At 36.9% G+C, this 11647-nt stretch overlaps 1 protein-coding gene across 1 annotated transcript in view; it reads right to left on the minus strand.

The window, feature by feature from the left end:
• cela1.6 (chymotrypsin like elastase family member 1, tandem duplicate 6) overlaps positions 1–3243 on the minus strand; it is a 4209-nt gene extending 966 nt beyond the window's left edge. Inside the window, exons 1-6 of the mRNA XM_065266320.2 lie at positions 3095–3243; positions 2877–2965; positions 2618–2718; positions 1868–1993; positions 1208–1344; positions 975–1117 (exon numbers count right to left, since the gene is read on the minus strand). Coding sequence (XP_065122392.1) covers positions 975–1117; positions 1208–1344; positions 1868–1993; positions 2618–2718; positions 2877–2965; positions 3095–3170 — 672 coding nt within the window. The 5' untranslated portion in view covers positions 3171–3243. The remainder of the gene's footprint in view (positions 1–974; positions 1118–1207; positions 1345–1867; positions 1994–2617; positions 2719–2876; positions 2966–3094) is intronic.
• Positions 3244–11647: the final 8404 nt, after the last annotated feature.

Below are 11647 nucleotides of genomic sequence, written 5' to 3' on the forward strand. Positions count from 1 at the left end.
ACCAATAATAATTAGGGTTAGAGTTTAGATATGACAAAAAATGAAATTGACAAAATATGGAGATACAATGGAGATTATATATATATATATATATATATATATATATATATATATATATATATATATATATATATATATATATATATATATATATATATAAATGTATATATAAATAAAAAAAATATGACAGTACACACACTCATATATTATGTAAAAACAAATAACTTTTATTTTGAATGTGATTAATCGCTATTAATCTTTGCAAAGCCCTAATATATATTTTTTATATACAGTATACATGATTTATGTAATGCTTATTCTCGTTGGTGTTTCCCAATACTGCAATTTTGTTAGCACTGTAATTACCTTTAAGAAAATTAACCATGTTTTACTACAGTTAAAAAAACATGGTTACTGTAGTAAACACATCGTTTTGCTAATAGAAATCAATACACCAAAAATATATTTACGTCTTTAATAAAACAAATGTGGTTAATTTTGGTAACGGTTTTAACTATCAGAAGGCAGTAAAATGTAAATATTACACTTCATTTTAATTTATTAAATTTTATTTTAATGTTTAGGCTTATTATGACGAAACACGCATATGGCACGAGACACGCGAGAACCAATGAAATAGCCTACGTCATCGACGTGCCGCCATATTTAAACGTAACAACCGCTAAATAAGCTTAAAATATGAATCGTTTTCTCTCACAACCGTATCTATTGGCTTTATAAAACGTTTGTGAACACACTAAAGTCATTTTGAAGACATTATTAATGGATGTGTGTGCTTTTTAATTACCACAATAAGATCGTGACGTTTTATATAATTCGTTTGTGTTCAACTGAGGAAAGGAAGTCATATAGGCTACATACGATGATTGTGAGTAAATTATGAAATAATGTTTGTATTTGGATAAACGTATACACTTTAAATACCCCTGTCAGGTGTTGTGTGATGTGCTTACATTGCATCCAGAGTCTCTTCCACCTCCAGCACAAACCATGGTGTTCTTCACAGTGCTGCCCCACCAGCCACTGCTGCTACAGGTCTGATGATCCACCAGGGGGAGATAGGCCTGTTTGAGCTGAGCAGAGAGGGAACCACCAGCTGTGCATACACAGAAGAGAAATCAGCACATTTCACCATGGTAAATAATTATTGTAATGTCGTTTTAGTGTATGTGATGACGTCACATACTCGATGTGCGGCCCCATCCGCTGATGTAACAGGGGTTGTTGTGGGGCAGGGTTTGTCCGGATGGGGGCAGAGAGGCCAGCTTAACGTATGAGTTGAGGGTGGCATCATTGGTCAGACGCAGGAGAGCGATGTCATATCTGGAAAAAAAACACAGGTGTGAACCTTGGCTGCGTCCGGAAGCTCTAAAATGTTGCTTTCGAGGCAGCAATCTAAGGCATCAAGGCACGTCCGAATCCAATGTTAGGTTTATCTCCTGAGATACTTTTATTGTTTTATCCCACAATTTTATGCGTGGGCGTGCAGGAAACGTGATTGGTCGAGGCTGATTGAGTTCGAAAAAATGAAATGGCGGCCAATAAAGCATTTGGAGCACAAATTTAGTGTAAATAAAGTTTTATTTGAACTTTTTACACCTTGATTGCATTTATAGCCAGAAAGTAGTATTAAAGTTTTCAAATATGCGATTAGTTATCACAAAGGCGCTCTCTGTTTATATTTTAAACAGAATTCTTTTACGCTGCCTATTATGGCTGTCCGAATGTGTTTCCCAAAATGCCGAAGTTATTGCATCATGAGGCAACGAGGCAACAGGTCGGCTATCTAAGCTTTTAGACGCATCCCTTGTTTATGGCTGAGCTGTTTGTTGTTATAGTTACTCACCCAGAGGCCACGCTGTTGCTGTTCCAGTTGGGGTGGACGTAGACCTGACTGACGGTCATGTACTGCTCGCGACCCTCCTGGTTGTAGATGTCGTGGTCGCCCAGAACAACACGCCACGTTCTCTGTCTGCACAGGAAACACATGACATGTCATTCCTGTTTATGTAGTGCTATTTTGGAATAATGTGGGGCAAGTTGTCACAACCCAACCAAGGGGACATATCATGAAAATCTGACTTTTCCTATGTTTAATTGCTGTAATCAGGTCCCAAATGCTTTTATCAACCTAAAAAAAGGTGAAAAAGGAAAACTAAATCTCTTTTTATAAACCATTCTTTGCAAGCATGTGAAAAAATAATTCAGATTTTGCTCCCCATGTCGAAAAATGATTTTATTATTATAATACAGCATCTTAATCTGCATTATACAACCACGGCACTGCATTGAGTTTTATCTTCAACTAACCACCATTATGGTGATCAGTATTTGCTTTATTAGCTCATTTGCATTTAAAGGGACACACCTAAAAAGTGGCAATTTTAACATTAAGCTATAATAAATTATCTATGAGGTATTTTGAGCTGAATCTTCACATACACACTCTGGACACACCGAAGATTTATTTTACATCTTAAAAAAGTCTGATAAATGTCCCCTTTAAAACTAGGGCTGCAAAACAATTAAATTAATTTGTGATTAGTTGTTATGCAGCCCTATTTAAAACCATATAAGATTTAGGTATGTGTATTACGTGTCCACGCAGTGGGCAGCGGTCATCACCCATCTCTGTCTGATCAAAGTACCACCACAGGTGTGATAGTAACTTCCACCGGACAAATACTGCAGAGAGATCTGATAACACACAATGAGAGTTTAGTTATACAACCATCAGAAAAGATCCAGGTACAAAAGGTGATCTTATTGACCACCTTAAACTAATGCAATCATAAGTTAGAAACCTAGTTGGCATTTTAGAGTATGTTTGTATAGTTAAATTCAGACTGATGTACCTGCCAGGGCCAGGAGTTGGGTTTAGCCACCTCTCCTCCCACAACCCTCTGTTCGTAGGTATCCTCAATATATCTGGGCTCGGCCAAAGCTAAAGATAAAACACACATTCAACACACCAAGAAAGCCATTATTAAATTTGTATATTGTATTGCCTGCATTTGCCAACTTGGATAAGTAAATGATGCTTGTTTTTTCTCATCAGAAAGTCAAGTCTTACCCAGAGCAGCCAGCACACTCAACAGCATGAACCTCAGCATGTTTCTAGTGGATTCACTGAATTCTGTACGCTTCATCCGATCTTTATATATTCGTGCCGACGTCACAGCGCTGTACCGAGATGTTTGATCCTCACAGGTGTGTGAATTCACACACATATCACAACAGTCAAGGCCGACACACATCAGCTTAATATTACAGGTTTGTTTGTCCAGTATGACACAAGGTTATGAAAGGTTTCAGTTAGCTCAATATTATGCACTCCTTAAAAGATATGAAATTATGAAATGTTAATTTTATTTAAGGTTGCATAGCGATTAATCACAACTAATTGTTTGCGGAATAAAAGTTTTTGTTTAAAATCAGATACGTGTGTGTACATTATGTATAATAATGATGTATATATAAATACATACATATATACATACATATATATATATATATATATATATATACATCATTATTATATTATATATATATATATATATTATTTAAAGAAAAAATATGTATATATTAAGTATTCATATTTATATATAATATACATTAATAAATATAAAAATGTAAATACACATGTTTCTTTATTATTATACACACACAAATACATTATGTAAACAAAAGCATTTTTATGGTAATTAGTTTAATTAATTGTTATGCAGACCTATTTTATTTATTATATATGTGATCCTGTATGTGAAATCGCATGAGATTTGGAGCATGGAAGTTTGATTTCATGTCGATTTCAATCTTTGAAATGATCTTACTCATTCAATATTAAAGATATCAAGGTAAAATTTTCACTTTATGTTCACAGATGATTTTATGTAGAAAACAGAAGATGGGTCACATAATATTTGCTTTATGTGTGTTGTCTATAAATATTTTTATTATATTGAAAATATAAAGTTATAGATTATATAAGTGTATATCTTATTGGTAACCTTTGCTTTTTTAATTAACATGGTAGCACAAATACTACATGAATAGTAGTTATAAAATAATTGGCAAAATATTGTTTATATATCACAAATATCATATCACAATCCAGACATCGACCAACCAAGTATTTCTGAGCCAACAAAGTACCATACAGTTGTTTAAAGTATAAAAACAAGACAATAACTGTATAATAATAATAATAATAATAATAATAATAGTGTAAAAAAACAACAGAAAATCACAAAAATGCAGACTCATTCACTTAATAGTTGCTTTATGTGTTGTCTAAATTGTTTTCTTATATTTAAATTTTTACACATCAAAGGTCCATGATTTAAAAATCTATATAAGGTTATAGATTATATAAAAGTATATATTTTGGTTATTGTAATGGTCACCGTTTTTATTCTTTTGCTTTTTTAAAGTACTAATTCTGAATACAGTGCCTTAATTAATATGATAGCAGAAATACTACATGAATAGTAGTTTTAAAATATTTAGCAAAATGCTGTTTATATATCACAAATAGCATATCACAAAAGTATTTTTTAATTCAATATTCAATTCAATTCTATTTATATAGTGCTTTTCACAATTGTTTCATTGTTTCAAAGCAGCTTTAAATGAATAGATGCAGGACAAAACAGAAAAATCTTAAAAGATAAGCAGCAGAATACAGTGGTTAAAATTAATCATACTAATGAGCGTAGTAATAATTTGACATATATGAGAGGGTGCTACATTAGCAGACTCCCCAGGGGTGGAAAAAACCCCTAGGAGAAACCCCTGTGGGAAAGTCCTAGGAGGGGAAATACAACCTTGGGAGAGAGCCAGACATAGCTGATTCTATAGAGTATATATTATATAATAGATACGATTATTTACAATTTTATTGGGATTAAAACATAATATATATGTATACAGATAAGTATTATACGGGGGCAGCTGGTGGTCGTTGGTCTGACATATTCTGGGCATCACATTGAAGGAAGGACAGTGAATGGAAAACCAACAAATTACCATACTACCATGTTTAAAGTATAAAAACAATAATAATTTATTATACATTTGTTTCATAAAGTTTCATAAACTAACTATTAAATTTTAATGGTGTTTCACATGTCTTATGTTGCTTAGTTTTTAAACTAAACTAAAAAGAATGATGATGGTTATAGTTAAAGTAGGTCACAAAACTTCATGAATTCTATTTGAAGGTGTTTAAGTTGATAAGACAACTGTTCCATTCACATGATAACATTTATTTTTGGCATTTCCCAGAGGTTTATCACTGTTGGACATGAAGTGCTGATAAAGATTAAACATACTCAATGAAAAATCTGCATTGGTGTGCCACTTTAATAACTCTTGATAAAAGATATTTTACCTTCAGTCTTTTTAGTAATAATTAAGAGGAATGGATTTCAGTCACTGTACACAAGAGGGCGCCACTACACAACACTGAATAATAGAAATACACATGCATACTAAACTTATATTCTAGAAACGTCCATATTTAAAGTTCATTCATTTCCCAGGGTTTAATCTGACTCTGTATGTATGAAAATTTTAATATTTAAGTGTTTCACAGCATTTCTCAGCTGCTTTATATGTCATAAAATCTTCTCTCACGCTACTTAACATTTCAAACAGAGTCAGACCAAACCACAAAAGACCTGAAAACAACAGCGATGCCAAATCCCCTTTAATATCGTCACTCATTAATGCAAAAGTCATTAAAGTTGGTCTTTATCTCTTATCAGAGCCCATTAGACTGAGCTGTAATTGAGCTCCGTTCAACATCTCTCCCGGTTCACACGGACACACGGGTTTATCCTCCGGTCTTTCTCACGATTCTCGAGTCTGATCATTCAGAGAGTGTTTTAATTAAAGATGTTTGTTCTTGATCATGTGTCGTCACCTAATGAGAGGATTTGAGTTCCCACAGATGATTTTTGAAAGTCAATCACGTATAGCTGGAGTTTGCTAACAGGCCTCTCTCTCTTTCTCTTTGTGGTTGACAGTGGATGCTGCTGTGTCCCATCATCCTCCTCTTCATCAGATAACGGGAAACTCAACTCCTCATCAGAGGTTTATCATGGCTGATAGCGCCTCGGTGTCTGGCGAGCTGCTGGTGTGTTCTCCTGAGGTTTGAGTATGCATACTGTAGCGTCACATCCTCAGGCTCTCTGTCACATACGCTCATCGTGACCCAGGTACTGTACACGCTGTCATAGGCGGGTAAAAGCTCTCAGAGTAGACGTGCCGGTCACTGCGTTTCACATCAAGAGCTTTGTGGTCCTGGGAGACGCCGCCCCATCTGTAAAGTAGAGGTCAAACACAGCCTTTGTGTTGCTTTATATTAAAAATGCACCGATTGCAATTTTCTTGACCGATTCTGATTTCCGATTTGTCTGTAGTGACCTGCAAATAATGATTTTTGACTGCTGCGATTTTTTTTCTAAAAACTATAATTCACAGCATATAGGCGACAAACAAAAATCCACAAAAGCTTTTTCATCATAAAGTATTGCACTTTCACCCAAACTGCATTATTAAATTACATGATTGTCTTTAATTTAAACAGATCTTAAAATAAATTGCTCTCAGACTCAGATGTTAGATCGTGTCTGTGAAACTGATTACTGCTACGTGATTGGCTTGTAACTGGCTGCGTGTGTGATAAGTAGGGATGGGTGCGAGTACTCGTAGGTGGCATTGACGATCGATCATGAAAGTGATGATTGTGTGGGATTATTTATTTATTTTTTGTGATTATGGCGCAAATGGAGGTCTAATTGGTTAGTGTTACAAGCGTATGTGGTCCATAGTAAAGACTGGGTGTGTGTTGACGTTGTGTTGATGTTGTGTTGCATTGCGCAGACCAAATGACCTATGACTTCATAACTATGATTCAAAAGCAACTGGAGAAGTCCACTCCCAAAGTGCACCCCGGTCGAGTTTACGCAACGCTCCACACCTCACGTATCAGTCTTGATACGACTTCAATTTATTATACAACATGCATCTATTTGCACAACATGCAAAACCTAAAGTTAGTTATGTACTGGACAAAGTTTAACTAAGTTTTGGATGTGCACCATTATAACAGCATGCTTTAAAACACATCCAGTCAAAGCACATGGATTGCACACCATGATGTTTTCAAAGGAAGCGCCGCACTTTTCCAAAAAGCAGCTGTCGTTTCTTTTTGCTCTCGGCGCTGAGGGCCCAGAGTTGAAAAATGTTAAACTTTGGGTGAAACTCTCATCTCGTCAATGTCACTTCTCAATCGGCTGTCCAATCACATTGGAGAAGGGACACATAACACAACAACCAACTGGCGCATCATTCAACGACAGATAAACAAAGCAGAAGTATAACCGTGGGTTCACACCAGCCGCGTTTGAGACGTCAAATTCGCGTCTAGTTTGCCGCTTGAACATTTTGAGTTTACTCGCTTCAGTTGCGCATGAAATTCTAGTCATCGAGACATTTACGCGGAAATTCACGTCATGGGAGGGACTTCTGTGGAAGTTGAAATTCGCCAAAGTTCAAATTTTTCAACTCGTGCGTTTGCCGCAGCAACGCTCAATTCGCGTCATTTGCACAAACTAGATGCGCGAATGAGGTGGAATCGCGTCTGCCGTGCTAATCGCCTCATTCGCTCCAAACGTCAACGTGTCTTTACATTAACTTAATATTGAAATCACTCACGCTTGATGCCTCTACCGCGGCTGGTCTGAACGCAGCATAACAATCAAAGTGCTTAGCTGAAAAAACACTGGCAAGCGCCCACAGTCGCCATCAATTGGGCATTTTTAGTCACGTTTAACCTTGGAGAACCCACAGGGTCAAATTTGGCCGCTGTTAATTGCTGCTACCCAAAATCTTCTTGGGTTCTCCAGGGTTAAATGCTTTGGTGTACTAAGTCTTTTGCTATCATTTTAGCGATAAGCTGTGTCTTGCCCTGACCTTTTCTACGGCTCTCTGGTATCTCTTGACATTTGATGTTTAAATATAAGATGATAATGCATTGAACTTGTGACGGCGCTGTACATTTTGCACCTGATCAAAGTGAAGCCGAAAATCACTGTGTCCTTTTGAAACCATAGTGCCTCCGTGTAATTACGGCGGGAGTTGTGGGGGCGTTTGAGTCGAGGCCTTTGTCCAACGGATCACTTTTCTGGGTACAGAATTAGATTAATGCTGCTGTTTAATAACGGGTCGGGTGCTGCTTCCACTGCTGAGACGTTATTGCTTGCGCCACTGGCAACAAAATGACCGTCTCGGAATCAAAATGTTGTGACTGACTGGCATAAAATCGGCCAATTCTGGTCTCTATGTGCATCTATACTTTATATATGTCTATGCATCCATAAACTGCTTTAGGGCATATGGATAAATTATACAAAAGTTATTTTCTCTTGGATAATAATTTGGAAAAGAGTGTTGTTGCTCATGGCCTAAGAAACCTCTCAGATGATGTGCTAGTGTTTGTCTTCATCTCTCTTGACACGGATGAAAATGATCCACAGGCCAATTTGCGATCTTTAATTGTAATTAAACCACAAGAGAAAGAATCAATAACCGCTGGTCATCGTATCAGTCGCCGTGTTTACAGTCACTTTCTCCTTTTACCGCCTCCAAGTCTTTCTCTCTGTTAAATCTCTCTTTCATCTTAGTGATATAGGGAGCACAGGAGCTTTCTCTTCTCCTCTGGGAAGGGAGAGATGATCCACAGAGGATCCGAATAGCTGATTGATGGAGGGAAGTCTCACGCATTCGTCTCTGTCTCAGCTGCGGCTCGGCCGAGGACATCGCACACCTCTCTTTCTCTCTCTCTCTCTAGCGTAAAGCTAAAAGGTAATTAAGAGCATCTCCTCAGTCTGATCTATCAGTGTCAGTACGTGTCACCGGCCGGGTCTGATTTGTGTCCCGACCTCAACAGCACTCGTGATATTTTGCACCTGGGGTTTGGTGATGTCACCTCATAGACGATCTGCTGCATGCTGATGTTTGATGAGATATTGAGATTTTATTGTTTGGTTGTTGCTCTTTTATATCTCACCAGACCTATTAGTATTATACACTGTAAACCCGAACAGTACAATGTCCATTTAAAATTAGTGAACTATACTCAAACCTGTGAAAAAAGTTTAGTGAACTTAAAGGTTATATGTGTTTTAAACAATTTCACCACTTTGAGTTCCACAAACAGTTTTTCAAAAATAATGCACCCCGCCTTTAATTTAAAGTGCCCATCTTATGACTGCTTTTCCACAAGTTATATAGGTGTATGAGTTCCATGAAGCATGTTTCAAAAGTTGTTTGCTCGAAATAGCTTGTAGGAAAAGATTGTTATCCATCTCTAGTAGCCTCTGTTTCAGGGCATTTCAGATTGTGCCGTTTTGAGCTAGTCTTACATATTTATGAGCTACTGCTCCTTTGATCACGCCCCACTACTAACGTCATGTGCCCGTGCGCATGCTCAGTGGTCTCGTGAGCAGTACAGACCATCCTGTGTTATTATTTTATATATTATTATTATTATTATTATTAACGGTTTATGTTGCCAACAGACAAATCATACAGAAAAGTATCACTAATAAGTACACTACAGGAGAAGAAACTCATGACACACAATGATTCCTGAGTAAATTGTGATGTTACGTTAGCAGTCACAACAACAAACTCGTTTTCCCTGGACAATGCTAACATATTCCCATTATAAAACACTTTCAAACGCATTATTTTCGCAAATTACATAAATTAAGACCCGGCGGGGGATGTATACTGCTTGTGGACCGCGTGCTAATTGCTAGAAGCTAGCGGGAGGTCCGGACCGTTCGGGGGTTAGCATCGTCAGAAAAGCCGGGGCTGTAAGGCCCGGTCTCGGTGTGTCAAACTCATCATGACACACAAAGATTCCAGCGTAAATTGTGATGTAGCAGTCTGAACAATACACTCATTTTCCCTGGACAATACTAACATATTCCCGTTATAAACATTTTCAAACGCATTATTTTCGCAAATTACAGAAATTAAGACCTGGCGGGGGATGTATACTGCTTGTGGACCGCATGCTAATTGCTAGAAGCTAGCGGGAGGTCCGGACCGTGTATATATCTATGCGGACCGTAAAGTTATTAGAAGCTCACCTCGTCAGAAAAGCCGGGGGGTAACAGTTACGGTCTCGGTTAGTTTGGCAAAAAGCTTTTAGCTCTAGCATCATAAATGTAGTATTTTGTGACAGAAGATGACAACATGCAAAATATAACGTGACTTCTTACCTTTTTTTGTTGATATACAAAGATCGCGAATCGAATCCAGTCTGTTTCAGATGTGTGAATGATCCATGAAAGTCCAATAAAATACATCCAATTACCATTTTGTCCACAAATGCTTATAATCCGTGAAATATAGATACATAGTCTGTTGTTTACATCAGATTTCGCATGAAGGTCTTATCGCCTACAATCTGAGGACTGTTTGCGTCGTAACACACTGTATATAAGATTACTCCGGGTTCCAATAACCACACGTTAAAACTTTGTTTTTAAAAGTAGGTGGGAGTATAATCCATAATATCCAAATAGCGCTGTTATTTCCGTGAGACATGATAACAGCACAGAGGGTCTCATTCAAGTGACTGCTCTATGCTCTCTAGCTACCTGGTGGGTGGAGACCTGCGAGTGGGGTGGTGGGCGGGAAAATTCAAACTGAATGTGACGAAACTTTTTGTTACGTCACAACGGAGCTGAGTTTGAACTCCCGCAATCTGAGAGTCAAGGCAGAGGACATTCAGAAACCTGTATCTCACTCAAAACAGCATGGATGGATTTTTTTCCAAGTTTGTATGCGTGTGGGAGCATCAGAGACACAAAATAACACCCCAAAACCCAGAAAAAGTGAGTTTTTCATAATACGGGCACTTTAAAATATTGCATCCCACCTTTAATTTAAAAAAATGCTTGGTCGAGTACCAAAACACACTTGTAGCCAATCAGCTGTAAGGGGCGTGTCTACTAACAGACATGGTTGCCTGGGTTGCGTATGTGTGGGGCAGGTCTATCAAAAGAAGGCCCAGATTCTACTGGGGTAGGGGCGTGTTTGTTTAGGTTATTTCATATGTCAATATTGGCTTCCTGAGAGCATGGCTCCCCTTTAAGTGATATTTTATGTGGTTTTCAGTAAAGAGAGCACCACTTATGGGAAAACAGTCATTTTAAGTATAGTGTAGATAAATAAGAAATACAATAAAATATAAACTTTTTAATTTTAGGTTAATTGTAATTTTTAAATATTATTTAAAAATGTTTTAGGTGATCACTTTCCAATTTTGAGTACTCTTAACTCGGATTTTAATATTCAAAGTTGTCAAATTTTCCAACTTTAAGTTGTAGTAATTGAAATAAACAAAAAATTATTATTTTTTTATTTAATTATAGTTATTCAAAAAATGTACCTATTAAAACTGTTATTTAGTGCAGAGAGAGAAAATGTTTGCCAGCAAAATTAAGTTACAATTTCAACAAACCACCATTATGGTGATCAGTGTTTGCTTTATCAACTAATTAGCATTTTAAAAGACATACCCCAAAATGACACATTTTTGCTC

This window comes from Paramisgurnus dabryanus, chromosome 24 (genome assembly GCF_030506205.2).
Source record: "Paramisgurnus dabryanus chromosome 24, PD_genome_1.1, whole genome shotgun sequence".
NCBI classification, from domain to species: domain Eukaryota; kingdom Metazoa; phylum Chordata; class Actinopteri; order Cypriniformes; family Cobitidae; genus Paramisgurnus; species Paramisgurnus dabryanus.